At 40.2% G+C, this 21,426-nt stretch overlaps 1 protein-coding gene across 2 annotated transcripts in view; it reads left to right on the forward strand.

Annotated features, from left to right (window-relative positions):
- Nucleotides 1-21,426, forward strand: part of SPTA1 (spectrin alpha, erythrocytic 1) — an 87,651-nt gene that overhangs the window by 57,487 nt on the left and 8,738 nt on the right. For both annotated transcript variants that reach the window (XM_027529097.1, XM_027529105.1), the window contains 16 exons: nt 808-907; nt 1,022-1,219; nt 3,063-3,206; nt 3,684-3,787; nt 4,469-4,631; nt 5,019-5,150; nt 6,195-6,332; nt 6,490-6,594; nt 8,039-8,247; nt 12,058-12,178; nt 14,056-14,177; nt 14,703-14,835; nt 15,349-15,447; nt 16,498-16,660; nt 18,226-18,302; nt 21,121-21,330. In XM_027529097.1, the coding sequence (XP_027384898.1) occupies nt 808-907; nt 1,022-1,219; nt 3,063-3,206; nt 3,684-3,787; nt 4,469-4,631; nt 5,019-5,150; nt 6,195-6,332; nt 6,490-6,594; nt 8,039-8,247; nt 12,058-12,178; nt 14,056-14,177; nt 14,703-14,835; nt 15,349-15,447; nt 16,498-16,660; nt 18,226-18,302; nt 21,121-21,330 (2,218 nt within the window). The remainder of the gene's footprint in view (nt 1-807; nt 908-1,021; nt 1,220-3,062; nt 3,207-3,683; nt 3,788-4,468; nt 4,632-5,018; nt 5,151-6,194; nt 6,333-6,489; nt 6,595-8,038; nt 8,248-12,057; nt 12,179-14,055; nt 14,178-14,702; nt 14,836-15,348; nt 15,448-16,497; nt 16,661-18,225; nt 18,303-21,120; nt 21,331-21,426) is intronic.

Genomic DNA, 21,426 nt, shown 5'->3' on the forward strand with positions numbered 1-21,426 from the left:
GAATAAATGAGTTTGCAAAAGAAGAGGACTTTCTGCCCTACAGCTACAGATTCCTATTTAATAAACAAGAGTAAGGGCACTCTTCATGAGATGCTGAATTTGACCATCATATATAATTTTTTAACTCAATGACATTTACCTTCTGGGACAGATGGACTTTATCCCTCCTTTTCTAATTTATTGACTTCTAAAAGAGTGGCAAATGACCCTGGTTTAATCAGCAGCAGAGAGTAAGTATGTTGTGTATGTGTGTGTGTGTGTGTGTGTGTGTGTGTGTGTGTGTGTATGTTGGGCAGAAGCATGTACTGGATTCAATTTGGAATAAGAGTAAGAAGAAACACATGCCTCACCTGAGATTCTATGCTAAGACAAATCTTTAAACCCAAAAATCCACTATAAAGGAGTAGGACATGTTAAAAGTAATGGAATATGTACCAGTCCAGGATTCCAGTGTCTGGGTTCTACTCCATCTGTCTGTTTCCAGTTTTAGCACATAGGCAAATCACTTACATTCTCTAGGCCAACTTCCTCATCTCCAAAGTAGAAGGAAAAGAATTCCCAGAATTCTACTCAAAATTATTGCAAGAATCAAAAGAGATAGTGTGTGAAGAAAATTTCAAATGCAACAGAATGCTATTATTAAGTTATACAGTGAAAACAACAAAGCTAAGATCTGTGAAGGCTATAAACCAGAAAGAAAATATAGATCTGGAAATGTTTTCTAGGGGAGAAAAAGTCCAAGGACAGACAATTTTATAGCAAGTTGCAAGGTTTCCTTGATTCAATTTCAGTATGCCATTTCTCTAGGGACTTACAGAATTGGATTAGTGGCATTGGTGGCATGGTTTCATCCCAGGAACTGGCTGAAGATTTAACTGGCACAGAGATCATGATAGAGCGGCATCAGGTATGGTGACAAAAGCCTTAGCCTCTGATCACATAACCTCGCAAACTTCCTGCATTTTGCAACTTTTGTGAGATGTCACTGGACTCACCAGTCTCTGATCCCTTTTTACCACAGGAGCATCGTGCTGACATGGAGGCCCAGGCTCCCGCCTTCCAGGCCTTTGAAGATTTTGGTACAGATCTTACAATCAGTGGGCACCGGGCCAGCCCCGAAATTGAAGAAAAGCTTCAAGCTGTTAGACTAGAGAGAGATGAGTTGGAGAGTGCTTGGGAACAACGCAAAAAGATGCTAGATCAGTGTCTGGAGTTGCAGGTACTGCAAATTCCCAATCGTTAAACAGGCTTAGCTGAGTCTGTTCCTTCTACGCAGTTTCACAGAGTTAATACAGGTGCTTATTTCACTGGAATTCCATTCCAAAATCATAAAGGTATCTCTTGATTATCTGACATTGCATTTTCTGCTTTGCATTTTCTGATCATTGTAGTGTTCTTTGCTCCTTATTCTTGTTAATGAAAAGCTAAACAAAATGGAGGTCAGTCCTAGGGCATGGGGCCCTGAAATTAAGTGGTTATAATTTATTGATATTTAAACTTACTTATTGATTGAAAGTTTTACTGATTGATTTTTATTGATTTTATTGTGTTCCTAGAAACACAAATCAGAGAAGGCAATGGCACCCCACTCCAGTACTCTTGCCTGGAAAATCCCATGGGTAGAGGAGCCTGGTAGGCTGCAGTCCACGGGGTCGCTAGGAGTCGGACACGACTGAGCAACTTCACTTTCACTTTTCACTTTCATGCATTGGAGAAGGAAATAGCAACCCACTCCAGTGTTCTTGCCTGGAGAACCCCAGGGACAGGGGAGCCTGGTGGGCTCCGTCTCTGGGGTCACACAGAGTCGGACACAACTGAAGTGACTTAGCAGCAGCAGCAGGAACACAAATATTAGTAAGATAGTGTCTATTTTCTAAAAGTAGTGAAATTAGACTTGTAGACAGATCATTGGAAAAGACCCTGATGCTGGGAGGGGTTGGGGGCAGGAGGAGAAGGGGATGACAGAGGATGAGATGGCTGGATGGCATCACCAACTCGATGCACATGAGTCTGACTGAACTCCGGGAGTTGGTGATGGACAGGGAGGCGTGGAGTGCTGTGATTCATGGAGTCGCAAAGAGTCGGACATGACTAAGCAACTGAACTGAACTGAACTGAGGCAAATCATTCTAATATATAAAATAATTACTGATAAAATGTGTGAATGTTTTGAGATTATAGCAGAGGGAGTGATTAATGCTCCTGAGGGAAGTGAGTGAAAATGTCACATGCTGTTCTGAAAAGCAGTCTTTGCCAGAGTCTTAAAGAAATAACCAGCCAGTTTTCACCAAGTGTGTGTGTGTGCATGTGTGCGTGTGTGTGTGCATGCTCAGTAGCTCAGAGTGTCCAACTCTTTTGTGACCCCATGGACTGTAGCCCATGGGCTCCTCTGTCCATGGAATTGTCCAGGCAAGCATACTGGAGCAGGTTGCCATTTCCTACTCCAGGGGATCTTCTTGACCAAGGGATCAAACCCACATCTTTTGCATCTCCTGCATTGGCAGGTGGATACTTTACTACTGTGCCACATGGAAGCCCGTTTACCATGTCTAGGATATGGAAAATAGTACTGCAAGAATGGAGGAAAGCTTATATGAAAACATAAAACATGTTTTCAGGGAAGAGTAAAAGGTCCAAGATAGCCAAGGTTTATTGTATGAATGTTTCTTGAAAGAATATTGACATCCTTTCAGATCAGGTCAGATCAGATCAGTCGCTCAGTCATGTCTGACTCTTTGCAACCCCATGAACCGCAGCACGCCAGGCCTCCCTGTCCATCACCAACTCCCGGAGTTCACTCAGACTCATGTCCATCGAATCAGTGATGCCATCCAGCCATCTCATCCTCTGTCGTCCCCTTCTCCTCTTGCCCCTAATCCTTCCCAGCATCAGAGTCTTTTCCAAGAGTCAACTCTTCTCATGAGGTAGCCAAAGTACTGGAGTTTCAGCTTTAGCATCCTTTACAGGGTCCCTATTATCAGTATCATGGGAGAGGTGGGAGATCATTTCCTCTGTCTGCCTGGAATGAACATACCATATACATTTAATTTTAACCCCCATAGTTGTTCCGAGGGAACTGTGATCAGGCTGAGAGCTGGATGGTGGCACGTGAGAATGATCTAAGGTCGGATGATAAGGGGTCCTTAGACACTCTGGAGGCCTTGATGAAGAAACGTGACGATTTGGACAAAGCGATTACTGACCAGGTAATAACAGCTAATACAAGAATTCCAATAATAACTATTAGTAATAATGACAGAAATCCTGAACATGTATGTGGTTTTATGATTTGCATGTATTTTAATTCCCATTTGCTTTTTACATAAACTCTGAGGTAGGCGGGCAACATAGTGGCTTAGTCTTAGCCAAGGTGCAAAAGCTATTTTATATGCTATCCAACATCCCATTCAATGCAGGAATCACTTTCTACAATGACCAAGAGAAGTGTCTGTTCTATAGGGAAATCGGCACCACACATGTAGTCCACCTCAGTATCACTATTGATGTTTCTCTTCTTGTTGAGTTAAAAGCCACCTCCCTTTAAGGCATTTACCTTTTGGCTTTGGTTTTGTTGCCCTTCATGAAGCCACAAAGGATATATCTCTCCTTTTCTAGGAGGAAGTCAGATTGCACCAAGAGCCTAATTTCTGGGTCTCTGGGCTTTTTCTCTTTCCTTTATCTAGGATAATAGAATCGCTGAACTAGATCTTTTTGCTGAACGACTCATATCTGAAGACCACTATGCCAAGGAAGAGATTGCTGCTCGGAACCAACGGATACTAGACAGGTCAGTATTGAGCAGTTGTTTTGTGAGCTATAGGAAGATATAGGAGCTTTCCTTGTGGCTCAGCTGGTAAAAAAAAATCTGCCTACAATGCAGGAGATCTGGGTTAGATCCCCTGGAGAAGATACCCTGAAGAAGAGATAGGCTACCCACTCCAGTATTCTGGCCTGGAGAATTCCATGGACTGTATAGTCCATGGGGTTGCAAAGAGTCAGATACAACTGAGTGACATGCACTCACTTACTCACTCAGGAAGATATAGAAAAGTGACTACTTTACTAGAATTGAGGATGGAGATAATACTTTGAGTTCTCATTTCTGTGCTGTGCTCTTCTAAGCTGCTTCAGTTATGTCTGACTCTTTGCAACCCTGTGGCCTATAGCCCACCAGGCTCCTCTGTTCATGGGATTCTCCAGGCAAGAACACTGGAGTGGGTTGCCGTGCCTTCCTTTAGGGAATCTTCCTGACCCAGGGATCTAACTCTCATCTCTTACATCTCCTGCATTGGTAGGCAGGTTGTTTACCACTAGTGCCACTTGGGAAGCCCATATATGACATATAAGTGTTCAAATAATGAGAATGAGAAGATAAAGTGCAGATAAGCAAATAGGGATATTCATGGATATGGCATCAAGGCTTGGTGGAAAGATAGAGGGCAGAGAATAATCTAGTTCTGACTTTCAGATGGAGGATTCTCAAAGAACAGCTGACTGCTGAGCGGATGAAACTTGGAGACTATGCTGACCTAAAACAATTCTACCATGACTTCAAGGACCAAGAAGAATGGATCGGTGAGATGCTGCCCATAGCCTGTGATGAATCCTATAAAGATCCCACCAATATTCAGGTAAGTTCAAAGTAAGAATCTTGGAAAACTTCAACATACTCAGACTGATGAACGAATGGTCACCTTCTAACGTGGAAAACTTCCTTACTGTTCAGACTGTCGTCCCTGCCTTCAGGGATTTCTGAGTCTAACGTGGAGGGAGTTCTTCCCAAGAATTGGATGGTATGGTGAGGGAGGTGGGAGGGGGGTTCAGGATGGGGAACACGTGTACACCCGTGGTGGATGCATGTTGATATATGGCAAAACCAATACAATATTGTAAAGTAAAAAAAAATAATAAGAAAAAAAAAGAATGAATTAAGAATCCTTAATTTTTCCTTTTAAACAGAATTTATCTCATCTTATTTTCTAAATTAGATGGTAATTTAGATTCTGCTTTCCCTTCAGAGAAAATATCTGAAGCACAAGGCCTTTGAAGATGAGGTCAATAGCCGAGCTGAGCAGGTGGAAGGAGTCATTATTTTAGGGAACACTCTGGTTGAGCGGAGGGCATGCGATGGTAATGAAGAGTCTGTGAAGGTGGGTTCTGCTTACAATGGGCTTTGGGCTATCATAGGAAGAGAAATCTTTTATACCCTTTTGGTGTTTCCATGTGTAGGAATATGGAATATATTCTGTTAATGGTCTTCCCTTTGTTTTTTTCACAAAAGAAGAGGAAAATATGTTGTTTTGGGATTCCCTGATAGCTCAGTTGGTAAAGACTCCATCTGCAATGCACGAGACCCCAGTTCAATTTCTGGGTTGGAATGATCTTCTGGAGAAGGGATAGGCTACCCACTCCAGTATTCTAGAGCTTCCCTTTTGGCTCAGCTGGTAAAGAATCCGCCTGCAATGAGGGACATCTGGGTTGGATCCCTGGATGGGGACGATCCCCTGGAGAGGGGATAGGCTACCCACTCCAGTATTCTGGCCTGGAGAATTCCATGAACCGTATAGTCCTTGGCATCACAAAGAGTCGGACACGACTGAGAGACTTGCACTTTCAGACCTTATCACTCCCATCATACTCAGCATCTTGACCTCCAAGACAGCTTTAGACTTAATTCCTATGTGTTATCATGCTTGCTTATATTTTATGTCCCTACCACCAAGAGTTTTGGCATTTAGGCAATCAGTTTCTGTAATCAGTCCAGAACTCTTTCTTCAAAATTTCTGTAAACACCTACTGTTGCTTTCCCAGATTTAAACCAGCGTAAACAATTATGATTTAAAATATATGACCCTCAATTACTGGAAGATTTTGGCTAGACTCAAACTCCAGAGCCTCCCTACATTATCCTTTCAATTTGTCACAAGACCCTAAATACCATAATGACCCCTCAATTCCAGAGAGGGGGCTGTGATCAAGTAGGGCTTCCCTGGTGGATCAGACAATAAAGAATCTGCCAGCAATGCAGGAGACCTGGATTTGAACCCTGGGGTTGGGAAGATCCCCTGGAGGAGGGTATGGCAATCCACTCCAGTATTGTTGCCTGGGGAATCCTATGGACAGAGGAGGCTGGTGGGCTGCAGTTCATGGGGTCTGCAAAGAGTCAGACGTGACTGAATGACTAACACGCACAGGATCAAGTAGAAGAGTTGGAGAAAAACTGGAACTACTTGCTTGAGGTAACAATTGACAAAGGACAGAAGCTCGATGAAGCTAGTCGCCAGCAGAGGTTCAACACAGGCATCCGGGACTTTGACTTCTGGCTCTCAGAGGTATTTATACCTGGAAATGGTGTGGGCATGGGAGTTTAATACATGAGCAATTTCCTTGACTTTTCTTGGGAAAAGTTTGGGGACATGGTTGTGAATCTTGTTCTCCTTAAAGACAGTTTTCATCTGGCAGCTGTATTGCTTACCTTTCCATTTCCAGGCAGAGACACTGCTGACCATGAAGGATCAGGCCAGGGATCTGGCTTCAGCAGGAAACTTGCTCAAGAAGCATCAGCTACTGGAAACAGAGATGTTGGCTAGACAGGTAAGTAGTATTAGAATTACACTCTTCTGGCCAGAACAGAAATGTTGGTGACTTTTCACTTTCCTGTCTCAGGAGTCCATTTGAGAACACAGCTTTGCAAAGCTTAGCTTAGTATTCTCAACCAGCAGTCATTATAATCAGGTCAAATCCATAGACTTCAGAGCTGTTAACTTTATTATCATTAAATCATAGATTCTAAGATTCCAATAAAATGTGAAAGTAAAAATGTTAGTCACTCAATCATGTCTGACTCTTTAAGACCCCATGGACTGTAGCCTACCAGGCTCCTCTCTCCATGGAATTTTCCAGGCAAGAATACTGGAGTCAGATTCTAAGAAGTAGATCCTAAAAATGGTCTTGTTTACATTTTAACCATGCATATAAACTCACTCTCTTCCAAAGCTGATATATTTGATCTGGCATTTTAAAGAAAATAAAAGTTTATTTTTCAGAACTACTAAAAAAAATCAGATGGGAGCACGTGCAAGGCAGTTGAACTATATGTACATTGTGAAAGTTCTATGGAGCATTTCAGTTGTATCCTAATGTCAAGCAGATAGGTGTCCTGTGAGCTATGATAAACATTCAGAGAGGTGTTAATTTCACGTTGATGGATTTTGTATCATCAGCTTTATTTGGTAACACAGACACAGAAAGAACATGATGTCAAAGGTTTTCTTAGTTTCAGGACTTGATGATATTCTCTTGAACATCACTAGGGGGCAGACTTGGAATGCAAATAGACAGAAGAGGCTGGCTGTGTTCTGAATGTGACTAGCCTGAGAACGTTGCCAAAAGAGAATCTTGGACATTTCAGTCACTCAGCCTGTGTCATATTCAGTACTGTGAAAAGATAACCCTGTTTGGAGACACAGTGCTTGTTCACCAAGGTCTTATTTTCCGTATGGAGAGAGGAAGAAAACACAAGGGAAAACATCAGAAGGCCAAATACACAGTTCCAACAAAGTAGCCATGCTATCTACAATGTCCGTAGTCTTGCCCTTATCCAAACTGAGTTAAAAGAGCATAAGGCCAAATTCATTATCTTCAAAAATGATCTATTTTCCACAGTCTTTGAATCTGAACTAGCAGTGTTTAAAGGTCTACTTAATACCTGCTGCTACTGCTACTGCTAAGTTGTTTCAGTCGTGTTCGACTCTGTGCGACCCCATAGACTGCAGCCCACGAAGCTCCCCCGTCCCTGGGATTCTCCAGGCATGAACACTGGAGTGGGTTGCCATTTCCTTCTCCAATGCATGAAAGTGGAAAGTGAAAGTGAAATCGCTCAGTCATGTCCGACTCTTCATGACCCCATGGACTGCAGCCTACCAGGCTCCTCCATCCATGGGATTTTCTGGGCAACAGTACTAGAGTGGGGTGCCATTGTCTTCTCCCACTTAATACCTATACTACACTGATCATTGAGGACACTTGGGCTTTCTAGGATGCACTCCAGGACCTGAACACATTGGCTACAGATCTGATCTCCAGTGGAACTTTCAATACTGACCAGATTGTGGAGAAAAGGGATAATGTCAACGAGCGCTTTCTGAATGTCAAGGAATTGGCGGCTGAGCATCATGAGAAACTGAAAGAGTCATATGCCTTGTTCCAGTTCTTCCAGGACCTAGATGATGAAGAGTTCTGGATAGCGTATGTACTGACACCTCACATTGTGTGGATAGTCCAGGAAAATAGATAATCCACCAAACATGTTCTTACTTGATGCTGAAATGAAATAAGTAAAATGAACGTTGGTTTTATTTTTATCAGTTTTTTTCACTATATGTACACAGAAGGAGACAGGCATGAAGGGACTGAGGAGAAGTTCACATACATTCTGGGAAGAAAATTAAGGAGCTGTATATGTTTGTTTTTTAGACTTCCCATAGCTCAAACGATAAAGAATCTGCCTGAGATGCAGGAAACCAGGGTTTGATCCCTGGGCTGGGAAGATCTTCTGGAGAAGGAAATGGCAACCCACTCCAGTATTCTTGCCTGGAGAATTCCATGGACAGAGGAGCCTGGTGGGCTACAGTCCATGGGATTGCACAGAATCAGACACGACAGAGTGACTAACACACATATGTTTGTTTTTAGATAGTTCATATGTGTTAAGTCCTCTGTCCATGAGATTCTCCAGACAAGAATGCTGGAGTTTGCTATTTCCTTTTGCAGGGGATCTTCCTGACTCAGGGACCAAACCCATGTCTCTTATGTCTCCTGCATCGGCAGATGGATTCTTTACCACTATGGCCACCTGGAAAACCAGATAGTTCATAGAATGTGTAATGCCCATTCTGAATTAGATAACTGAGCATTTACAGCTTATTGGACTGCTTATTATCATGATTCTTTCTGTGTCTTGCGTTATCTAATATGCAACTGAACTCGACACTGGCAGAAAATGTTACATAGTACCTGTGCTTTGTGCTTAGTCATGACAGACTCTTTATGACCCTGTGGACTGTAGCCATCCAGGCTCCTCTGCCCATGGGGATTCTCCAGGTAAGAATACTGGAGTGGGTTGCCATGCCCTCCCCAGGGGATCTTCCCAACCCAGGGATCGAAACCAGGTATCCCACATTGCACGTGGATTCTTTACCATCTGAGCCACCAGGGAAGCCCAAGAATACTGGAGTGGATAGCCCATCCTTTCTCCAGGGGATCTTCCCAACCCAGGGATTGAACTGAGGTCTCTGCCATTGCAGGCAGATTCTTTACCGACTGAGCCACCAGAGAAGCCTACATAGCACTTGCTATGGTATTATCGCTGATTCTTCAGTTCATTTCAGTTCAGTCGCTCAGTCGTGTCTAACTCTTTGTGACCCATGGACCACAGCATGCCAAGCCTCCCTGTCCATCACCAACTCCTAGAATTTACTCAAACTCATGTCCAGTGAGTCAGCAATGCCATTCTACTATCTCATGCTCTGGCGTCCCCTTCTTCTCCTGCTTTCAATCTTTCCCAGCATCAGGGTCTTTTCAAATGAGTCAGCTCTTCACATCAGATGGCCAAAGTATTGGAGTTTCAGCTTCAATATCAGTCCTTCCAATGAATATTCAGGACTGATTTCCTTTAGGATGGACTGATTGGATCATCTTGCAGTCCAAGGGACTCTTAAGAGTCTTCTCCAACACCACAATTCAAAAGCATCAATTTTTTGGCACTCAGCTTTCTTCACAGTCCAACTATCACATCCATACATGACTACTGGAAAAACCATAGCCTTGACTAGACGGACCTTTGTTGGCAATGTCTCTGCTTTTTAATATGCTGTCTAGGTTGGTCATAACTTTCCTTCCAAGAAGTAAGTGTCTTTTAATTTAATGGTTGCAGTCGCTATCTGCAGTGATTTTGGACCCCTCAAAAATAAAGTCTGTCACTGATTCCCCATCTATTTGCCATGAAGTGAAGGGACCAGATGCCATGATCTTAGTTTTCTGAATGTTGAGCTTTAAGCCAACTTTTTAACTGTCCTCTTTCACTTTCATCAAGAGGGCTCTATAGTTCTTCTTCACTTTCTGCCATAAGGGATGTGTCATCTGCATATCTGAGGTTATTGATATTTCTCCCAGCAATCTTTATTCCAGCTTGTGCTTCATCCAGTCCAGTGTTTCTCATGATGTACTCTGCATATAAGTTAAATAAGCAGGGTGACAACATACAGCCTTGACATACTCCTTTTCCTATTTGGAACCAGTCTGTTGTTCCATGTCCAGTTCTAACTGTTGCTTCCTGACCTGCATACAGATTTCTCAAGAGGCAGGTCAGATAGTCTGGTATTTCCATCTCTTTCAGAGTTTTCCATAGTTTATTGTGATCCACACAGTCAAAGGCTTTGGGATAAGACAGAAATATATATTTTTTCTGGAACTCTCTTGCTTTAAAAAAAATTTTTTTTTTAATTTTTTTTTCTCTTGCTTTTTTGATGATCCAGCAGATGTTGGTAATTTGATCTCTGGTTCCTCTGCCTTTTCTAAAACCAGCTTGAACATCTGGAAGTTCACGGTTCACGTATTGCTGAAGCCTGGCTTGGAGAATTTTGAGCATTACTTTACTAGCGTGTGAGATGAGTGCAGTTCTGTGGTTGAGCATTCTTTGGCATTGTCTTTCTCTGGGATTGGAATGAAAACTGACCTTTTCCAGTCCTGTGGCCACTGCTGACTTTTCCAAATTTGCTGGCATATTGAGTGTAGCACTTTCACAGCATCATCTTTTAGGATTTGAAATAGTTCAACTGGAATTCCATCACCTCCACTAGCTTTGTTTGTAGTGATGCTTTCTAAGGCCCACTTGACTTCACATTCCAGGATGTCTGGCTCTAGGTGAGTGATCACACCATTGTGGTTATTTGGGTCATGAAAATCTTTTTTGTACGGTTCTTCTGTGTATTCTTGTCATCTCTTCTTAATATCTTCTGCTTCTGTTAGGTTCATACTATTTCTGTCCTTTATTGAGCCCATCTTTGCATGAACGCGTCCCTTGGTATCTCTAATTTTCTTGAAGAATGCTCAACCACACAACTGCACTCATCTCATTTGTCTTATTTCTCCCCTGGTTCATCATGTTCATTTTCTATAAAACTGCTGATTCTTGTTCATTATCAGTGAATCAGAGGAAAGGAATGCACATAGGGCACCAAGCAGGACATTTTTTAACCTTTTTGGAAATAGTAAGATATTGTAAAACAACTATATCCCAATAAAAGAAATAGTAAGATATTTTCTACCTAGTCTTTCACCACGCTTCAAGGTGACGTTCAAACATTTTATACGCAGAACAAATCCAACTGCCATGACTGCTGTAATGTCAGTTTTTATGTCTATTTTACCTGAATTAATTATTGATATGGGCTTCCCCTGAGGCTCAGTGATAGAAGAATCCAGCTGCCAATGCATGGAGTTGCAGGAGACCCCTGTTCAATTCCTGGGTCAGGAATATCCCCTAGAGAAGGAAACGGCAACCCACTCTGGTATTGTTGCCTGGAGAATCCCATGCACAGAGGAGCCTAGCAGGCTGCAGTTCACAACGTCACAAAGAGTTGGACACGACTGAGCAGGAATGCATACCATATACATAATTATTGACATTAATAGAAGGTATATAAGCATATATGTTTGTATACATATATAGTGAGTATGTGTGTGTGTGTGTAATTTTCACATTTTTTGAAAGAGAAACAACAGTGAGTTCTTGAGAAAAGAGAAGAAGATACACATGTAGACAGGCAAAGAAATGAATGGGAAGGCTCTTCCAGTACGTTATTTTAATTTGTGTTGCTCTAAGTCCAATATTTTGCTGAAAGGCTCTGCCACTTATTAACTTTGTGATTACTGACACCAGAGTGTTCCAGAATTTACCGCCACCATACCCCCAGCCAAACACATATGCTTAGAAAACCATCTTTTTAGGATGTCCTCAGACGTCTAAAGTCTAAAAGTTTTCTTCTTTGGTCTCAGGGAGAAGTTGGTACGAGTGAGATCCCAGGACTATGGGAGGGATCTGCAGGGGGTTCAGAATTTGCTGAAGAAGCACAGACGCCTAGAAGGAGAGCTGCTGGCACATGAACCTGCCATCCAGGTAGGAATATGAAACCTGAAAAGACAGAGATAATATAATAGTAGCACTTCATGTTATGGATAAATATTAGGTTGGTGCAAAAGATTTATGGTTTCAGACCCTAAATTTTAAATCATTATAACTAGCCTCAAACACATGTTTATTAATCAAAATAGGAAACATTACAATCAACACATTTTTGCCAGTGAGAAATAAGTTTGTATATTCCTGTTGCATAAAAACCCATGCTTCAGAATTCAGTGAACTCTTGGAAGCATTTTCTGCCTCCTGCTGGTTGTGATACATTTTCCCTGCAAAGAGTTGTTAAGGTGCTTGAGGGAGCGGTAGGTAGTCAGTTGGTAAGAGGTCAGGTAGATATAGCAGATATAATTGGGCTACAAAGGCAAAATTTTTAGCCCATTTCATCCAACTTTTGAAATGTTGGTTGTGTGACATGTGGTTGGGCATTGTTGAGGAGAAGAACTGGGCCCTTTCTGTTGACCAGTGACAGCTGCAGGCATTGCTGTTTTCAGTGCATCTCATTGATTTGTTGAGCATACTTCTCAGATATAATGGTTTCACTGAGATTCAGAAAACTATAGTGGATCAGAGCAGTAGCAGACTACCAAACAGTGACCATAACTCAAAATATGGCTTTGGGAAGTGCTTTGGAGCTTCTTCTCAGTTCAACCACAGAGCTGGTCATTGTTGGTTGTCACATAAAATCCACTTTTCATCACACATCCATTTGAGATATAATTCGCTGTTGTTGCATAGAATAAGAAAAGATGACATTTCAAAATGATAATTTTTTTTTTTTGATGTGCAGTCAACTGATGAGGCACTTGCTTATCAAGCTTTTTCACTCTTCCAATTTGCTTCAAATGTCAAATGACCATAGAATGGTTGACGTTGAATTCTTGGGCAACTTCTTGTGTAGTAAGAGGATCAACTTCTCTGATCCTCTCAGTTGGTCATTGTCAACTTCTGATGGGCAGCCACTGTGCTCCTCATCTTCAAGGCTCTAGTCTCTTTTGTAAAACTACTTTAACTGCCATTGCACTGTATGTACATTAGCAGTTCCTGAGCCAAATGCATTGTTCATGTTGCAAGTTGTCTGCTAACTTTTGACCCATTTTGAACTCGAATAAGAAAATTGCTCAAATTTGCTTTTTGTCTAACTTAATTTCCATAGCCTGAAACACATGTAAAATAAATAGCAAGTAATAATTTATTAGCAAAAATCATAAAGCAAAAATTGTGTATTAAAATGATGTATAACTTAACTACATTTATTTAAGAATGTATTCCAATATCAAATGGCAAAGTTCAACAGTGCAAAACAGAAATTACTTTTGCATCGACCTAATAGGTTGAGGCTACAAAATGTGAAGGCAGAGTGCCAAGGTCACATAGACAGTTGGCTGTAGAGTTCACAAGCATTCTACTCCATATTGTGCCTTCTATGAATAAAAGAATCTGTGTAGAAACCCATGTCTTCCCTGGAAGGAGCACCTTTGACAGTCCAGGGCACAGTTGTTGACAATTAGGATGCAAGTTGGGACATCTGGAAAAGCTGTACCTGAGCTGTGCCATGTGGAAAGAGGGCAACTCTGAGTGTTGGCTTGGCAGCAGGGTCACCCTGTGACCATCAGTCAGATCATGGAAAGTAGTCTAGTGCAAATGCCAAGGTATTTGTCTGAATCCTTGATGAAGTTTAGCATGTTAGATCTTACTGCAGCTTTCTTCATTCTCCCAGGATTGTCAGGACTGCCTTGAGTACATCCAGTTTATAAATGAGCCAGAGGGTAGGAAGGGCTAGATACTTTGCTAGAAAACTGTGGATAAATGGGGAGATGCTATGGGGAAATATGACATGGAGGATGTGTGTTGTTCAGAATGTACTGGATACGGCAGAAAGGCTGGGAGACAAGGCGGCCGTGGGGCGAGAGGAGATCCAGGACAGGCTTGATCAGCTTGTTCAACACTGGGACCAGCTCAAAGAGTTGACCAAGGCTCGGTGAGTTGGGGATAGAAGGCCAAATTCTCTTGTTGGATTGCAGGTATTGGGTAGGTATTGAGAAGACACTTAAGTGCCTGCTCAGCATCTCTCCCTAGCTACCAATCTCTTCTAGCTTCTAAGTCCCTGCTCAAATTCCAGGTCTTCCATTGAAGCTTCCTCTATGTACCTCAGGAAGAAATGACACTGTTTCTATGTCTCTATGATACTGTCTCTTTAGAGCTGTGCTTACAATTACTTGCAGCTGTCTTTTATCATTGTTGCCCTACATATGTTATCCTTTATACCACATTATCTCCCACATGTCTGTTTTACTTTCTGCATCTCCCCAGTTTTAACATTATGTGCAGTGCTTAGTAATAAAATAATGGAGTATTTTTCTCCCTTACACTAATACAGCCAAAATCTTAAAATCTTATAAGATTGTGCCCCTTTGCTACACTTCCACTGCTCATTAGTTTTTGTTTTTTTTTTTTTTTTGTTTTTGTTTTCTTATTTGGGGTGGGGATTACTTTCCTGTTACAGAGGGATTCAGTTGGGAGAATCCCTAGAATACTTGGAATTCATGGAGAATGCTGAGGAGGAGGAAGCTTGGATTAGTGAAAAGGAAGCTCTAGTTGCCCAAGGGGATTCTGGAGACACTTTGGCTGCTATTCAGGTGAGGAACTGGCAGAATGAATCAATTTTCTTCTGTTTAATTTGAATCTTTTCTTAAATAGTCAACATTTTTACCTGTAAAATTAGAATCTTTCTTCTGGTGGAAGAAGAAACTTTCAGGTTAGTTCTTAGCATAGGATGTTCTTGATACTAAATATTTTTCTGCTAGATGGAATGTTTCCAAGAGTTGTTATACATACATTTCAACATGGAGGAATACTTTTGTATTAGCTTGATCAATATTCACTCCCAAATCCAGAAGTTTCAAGTTGCATGGTTAGTTATAAACAATATCACATGTATTCCTTTGGCTCTTTGGTAAGACTGCCTTTCTGGGAAGTGAGGAATTTGGGAAGAGAAATTTACTGGCACTACTCAGGAATAAGTGAGCACTCATGTACTCTGCCAACTTAGTTGAATCATTGCTGGTGAATGGCGTCAAAAAGAATCAGAATGTGAGTGGGACAGATTGTTCATTTTGGAAGTTTTGATTCTCACTGACTCATTCACACAGAGCTTACAAAAGAAGCTCGAAGCTTTGGAGAATGACTTTGCTGTCCATGAGATTCGAGTGCAAAATGTGTGTGCTCAAGGAGAAGACATCCTGAGTAAGGTGAGATATACTCCAGGGATTCCAGGTCAAAAAAAAGGATCTTCAAAAAGTGATTGGACCAAATATAGAATCATGAACATTGCTAAAATCATGCACAACCTTGGTAATCTCTTCTAAACTGCCTTTTTGTTATTGTTTCAGCAAACAATTATCTATTTAATTATTGCTGTTTTCTGGAAGCTTTTTTTCAAGGTCTTATAGGTATACTTTTTAGATATTTAAAAAGCATTGGTATATGGCAAAACCAATACACTATTGTAAAGTTAAAAATAAAATAAAATAAAATAATTTAAAAAAAGAAAATATTAATAAAGCAAAAAAAAATCATTCATTGACTCATACTCTATGCAGAATGGGGCTTCCCTGGTGGCTCAGAGGTTAAAGCGTCTACCTGCAATGCAGGAGACCTGGGTTCGATCCTTAGGTCAGGAAGATCCCCTGGAGAAGGAAATGGCAACCCACTCCAGTACTGTTGCCTGGAGAATCCCATGGAGGGAGGAGCCTGGTAGGCTACAGTCCATGGGGTTGCAAAGAGTTGGACACGACTGAGTGACTTTACTTTCACTTTCTATGCAGAATATGACATTTAAAAATATTTTAAACATGACTTGCTTTGGTTATAAAGTACTGTAAGAATGTGAAGAAATTTCTTTGACCTCTAGAGATGAGGACCCCACTGAAATCTCTTTATAATTTGAGAACCATTCTTTTGTTTAAATGATAGTTTTAATAGAACCTCAATAATCTAAAGGCTGTACAAAGAATCCTAAAAAGATGATTCTGTACCTTTGAGATGCTTATGCCAACTAAGAAGATCACACTTACATGGACAAACAGAAGACTGTCCAAATGCTGGACAATATCATCTGGGTAATAGATATTCTATTATAGATGAATAATAGAATAATTTCACTGGACCTAGAAGAGAGTAGCTATATATTTGGAAGGAGAGAGATGAAAGGTTTTTAATAGTGCAAAGGATTTCACTTTTCAGGCTCTGGACATTCATCAATATATCTATCTCTCCTCCTTTCAATCTCGGTAATACAGGGGGAAAGTCAACATAAAGAGAAGATTTCTAACAAGATACAGGCTCTAAATGAAAAGATTCCTTCTCTGGCCAGGTCATTGGCTGTTTGGAAGTCACAACTGGAAGATGATTATGACTTTCAGGAGTTCAACTGGAAGGCTGATGTGGTTGAGGCCTGGATAGGTATGATGTGTGAGGACCAGAGGCTTCCCAGGTGGTGCTAGTGGTAAAGATCACACCTGCCAATGCAGGAGACGTAAGAGATGCAAGTTCAATCACTGGGTTGGGAAGATCCCTGGAGGAGAGCATGGCAAGCCACTTCAGTGTTCTTGCCTGAAGAATCCCATGGACAGAGGAGCCTGGCAGTCTACATTCCATAGGGTTGCAAAGAGTCAGATACAACTGAAATGATTTAGCATGCACTCATTTGAGGACGATGGCATCTGGATTTGAGGAAATACTGAGAGTTCAATTTAATGAATGGATCCCAGGGCTCTGTTGCTCAACATGGGAAGAAAGATGCTCCCTTCATCACCCACTCCTATCCTGTCTGAGCACAATTACAATTAAAGTCACATGTGTGCAAAAATACCCACGCATCAGATCAGATCAGATCAGTTGCTCAGTCGTGTCTGACTCTTTGCGACCCCATGAATCGCAGCACGCCAGGCCTCCCTGTCCATCACCAACTCCCGGAGTTCACTCAGACTCACGTCCATCGAGTCAGTGATGCCATCCAGCCATCTCATCCTCTGTCATCCCCTTCTCCTCCTGCCCCCAATCCCTCCCAGCATCAGGGTCTTTTCCAATGAATCAACTCTTCTCATGAGGTGGCCAAAGTACTGGAGTTTCAGCTTTAGCATCATTCCTTCCAAAGAAATCCCAGGGCTGATCTCCTTCAGAATGGACTGGTTGGATCTCCTTGCAGTCCAAGGGACTCTCAAGAGTCCTCTCCAACACCACAGTTCAAAAGCATCAATTCTTCAGTGCTCAGCCTTCTTCACAGTCCAACTCTCACATCCATACATGACCACAGGAAAAACCATAGCCTTGACTAGATGGACCTTTGTTGGCAAAGTAATGTGTCTGCTTTTGAATATGCTATCTAGGTTGGTCATAACTTTCCTTCCAAGGAGTAAGCGTCTTTTAGTTTCATGGCTGCAGTCACCATCTATAGTGATTTTGGAGCCCAGAAAAATAAAGTCTGACACTGTTTCCACTGTTTCCCCATCTATTTCCCATGAAGTGGTGGGACTGGATGCCATGATCTTTGTTTTCTGAATGTTGAGCTTTAGGCCAACTTTTTCACTCTCCACTCTCATACACACACACAAACTTATAGAGACATATGCTGAGAGAATAACTAAGTACTATAATCCCATAGAACATCTTTTTTTTTTGGAAATTGATGAATTCCATGTGATATTCAGAAAGATAGAGTCATGGTAAACATTCTAGAAAATAAACTCTGTGTTTGATTTACTTATAATTTATGTCTAGGCTGAAGATTTCTGTTGTTCAATGAAACATCCAGAAGTTCTCTTGGTTCTAGCTCTGTTTCAGTCAGTGTATCCTGTATACATCTAGAAAAATAGTTTACTGGCTCCCACTCCCATATTCTAATGAATCATCTACCTAGAGAGTCAAGAGGCTCTCTTGTGGCCAATAGTAAATATGCTGTTCTTCTTTGCCAAGCCTGATATAAAGAAATTCTCTTTCTCTTCTTATGAATTACCTTTGTTCTTCAGCTGAGAAAGAAACAAGCTTGAAGACCAATAGCAATGATGCAGACCTCACTGCCCTCTCCACTCTCCTGGCAAAACAGGTAAGAGCAGGGTTGCCTTGTTCATAAATGCCCATGAAGTCCAAGACCCACATCACACAGAAGCTTCACACATAGGGTTATTTCATTCCCAAATGTTCTGGTTTTATTATCTGTAGGACCTATAAAATTGTCCCCTTTGTGATAGAGATAATTTGGTAGTTCTTTTTCCTTCATCAGTCTTGCCAGTAAGTGCTCATTTTTATTAGAGAACCAACTTTTGACCATTTAATTTTTCTCTGTTTTATCTTTGTACTATATTCCATTAATATCTTTTTTATCTTTGTAACTTTTAACTTTCTTTGAGATTACTTGATTTAAAAAAATTAAGATAGATATTGATGTTGTTAAATACTTAGTCATTCTTCTTTTCTAGTATATTGATTTGAGACTATACATTTGCCTCTAAGTAAATCCTTAGCTACATTCCACAGACTTCATGTTATTTTTGTTATCATCTAATTAAAAATATTCTGCTATTTTTTTGCATAATTTCTTAATTGACTCATTATTTATTCTGTAGTGCATTGTTCAATTTCTAAACACTTGGGGATTTTCTAATTATCTTTTTTTGACATTTATACCTAGTTTATTCAACTTTATTTTAAAAACACACTCTATGTTATTTTAGGAGGTTGCTTTATATCCAACAAATGACCTGTTTTGGTGAATAGACTTTGTCCAGTTGAAAAGAATGTGATTTTGCAATGATTTGTATTACCTATCAGAGTCTGTTGCTCATGTTTTTTTAAAAATATTTCAGTTTTATATATTTTAAAGCTAGATTAAAAGTTGTGTTGACATTTAGAATTATGAAATCATTTTGATGAATTAATTCTTTTAATTACGCAAAGTTTTTCTCTAATAACATCTTTTTAAACACTTCTTAATTTAAAGTTTTTTTTCACATATTAGTGTACTACACCAATTTTTTTTTTGTTTACTGCTTGCAATGTACATCTATTTCCATTTCTTTTAAAAACATTTCTATGTCTTTATAGTTTTTGTTGTTTATTTTGTACATTCATAAATTGCAACATGATTATCACTATAGTATTAACTATCACTTTCATTCTGTGACATAATTATCATTATTTTTAAGGTGAGAACAGGTAAGACTTATAAAACTTATGTACTTTAAAGTACATAATATAGGAATATTAACTATAATTACCATGCTGTATCTTAGGTCTCCAGAACTTGTTAATCTTATAAATAAAAGTTTTTGCCCTTTCACCAATTTTTCCCTATTTCCCTCACCTCCAATATATTCTGTTTGGCTTTTTTAGATTCAACATATAAATAACATTATAAAGTATTTGTCTTTCTTTGTCTGACATTTCACTTAGCATAATGGTCTCAAGTTTCATCTAAGTTGTTGCAAACAGCAGGGTTCCTTCTTCCCCATGACTGAATAGTATTCCATATATGTATATCACCTATCTTCTTTATCCATTGTTCTTTTGACAGGCAGTTTGTTTCCATATCTTGACTATTGTAAATAATGCTGCAATGAACATAGAAGTGCAGAGTGTCAATATGTCTTAGATGTGTCTTTTATAAATATTGAATAGTTGAGTGTTGATTTATTATCTACTTTGATGATTTTCATGGAGTAGTGAATCCATTTACATTTAAAGTAATTAATTCATGAGTTTTTATTTAAAGCTATAATTTAATACCTCTGTCCCATCTCATGCCCTATTCAACCCCCACTTTTCTTGATTCAAGACATGATTTCAATTTTGCTGAAAACTAGCCATTTTTCAGTTTGTTCTTAAACGTAGAACCTTTAGAGACTTCAACTAAACCTCTTTCACTAAGTCTGCTCTTACTTGATGTGTCCTGATCTCAACACTGTGTGACTGCAAAAAATTCTTAGATTTCAAGATTCTTTAGATTGTTTATACTTTAGATTCTTAGCTACTGTTTTCTGCTTGACTTCTACAACTTGTATTCAGGAATCTGTAAATGCCCTAAGTTGGACATACAAGGAGATTATCGAGCCTCCTTTTTTGCAGCTCCCTTTTCATGGTTTCCTCAAATAGTGGATGCTTCAGTTTCCCAGAATTCTAGTTTCCATCCTTTTAGCTCTAATGTGATGATCAAAAGCTCTGAGCAGCTGCTTTTTCTGCAACTTCACCCTGCACAGTTTATACTTCAAAGGAAAAAGTGACAGAGTATTACTCTTATTTTGCTACTATTCCCTTCTCCATGTAATTTTGGTACCTCAAGTTATAGCTATTTGAGTTGCATCCTGATCCCTTTCAAACAGCTGATTTTTTTGTGCTTTTATCCACTGGTTAAAATTGTTCTCGAAGGGAGGATTGATCAAATACACACCACCCTGTTAAAATGAAGTGGAACATCTTGAATTTTGTGATTTTGATATCATTTAAACGTACACACACACAGTCACCTGTAAAAGGTTTTTTGTTAGTTTGCATACTTTCACAATTTCTAGTAGTGCACATCTATAAATACTAATTAGAATGCAAAATCTAATAAGTGATAGAAAAGAGTCTTAGAAAGTGAGCTTTAAGAAGGATTTAATTTTGATTTGGAAGATTTGAAATATCACATCATGCTCCAAATCTCCTTTAATATTAATTTTGCACCTAATCTAAAAATCCAGTTTTCAAACACTGGAATTTAACCATAATTCCAACTCCAAATGTCTCTAAGTCAAATTTCCTTCTTGGAAAAATTGTCCACTACTCTAAACTCTTGCATAAGTCCAATCTGGTGGAACCCAGGTGTGAGTGACCCCTTGGAATCTGCATTATTTTCTGTTCACACCTTCTCTATGTGTCTTTCTCAGGAAACACTGCATGCCAGTCTGCAGAGCTTCCACCAAGAAAGACTGTCTGAGATAACTGACCTGAAGGATAAGCTTGTGGCTGCTGAGCACAGCCAGACGAAAGCCATTGAGGAGCGCCATGCTACCTTGCTGAGGCGCTGGGAACAGCTGCTGGAAGCCTCTGAAGTCCATAGACAGGAATTGCTAGAGAAACAACGGCCCCTACTGGAGGTAAAAAAAAAAAAAAAAAAAAAAATGATGCACCATCATCTGACCTTGAATATCTATATCCAGAAACAGATACTGGAAACCATGTTTGAATACTAT

This window comes from Bos indicus x Bos taurus, chromosome 3 (assembly GCF_003369695.1).
Source record: "Bos indicus x Bos taurus breed Angus x Brahman F1 hybrid chromosome 3, Bos_hybrid_MaternalHap_v2.0, whole genome shotgun sequence".
NCBI lineage: Eukaryota > Metazoa > Chordata > Mammalia > Artiodactyla > Bovidae > Bos > Bos indicus x Bos taurus.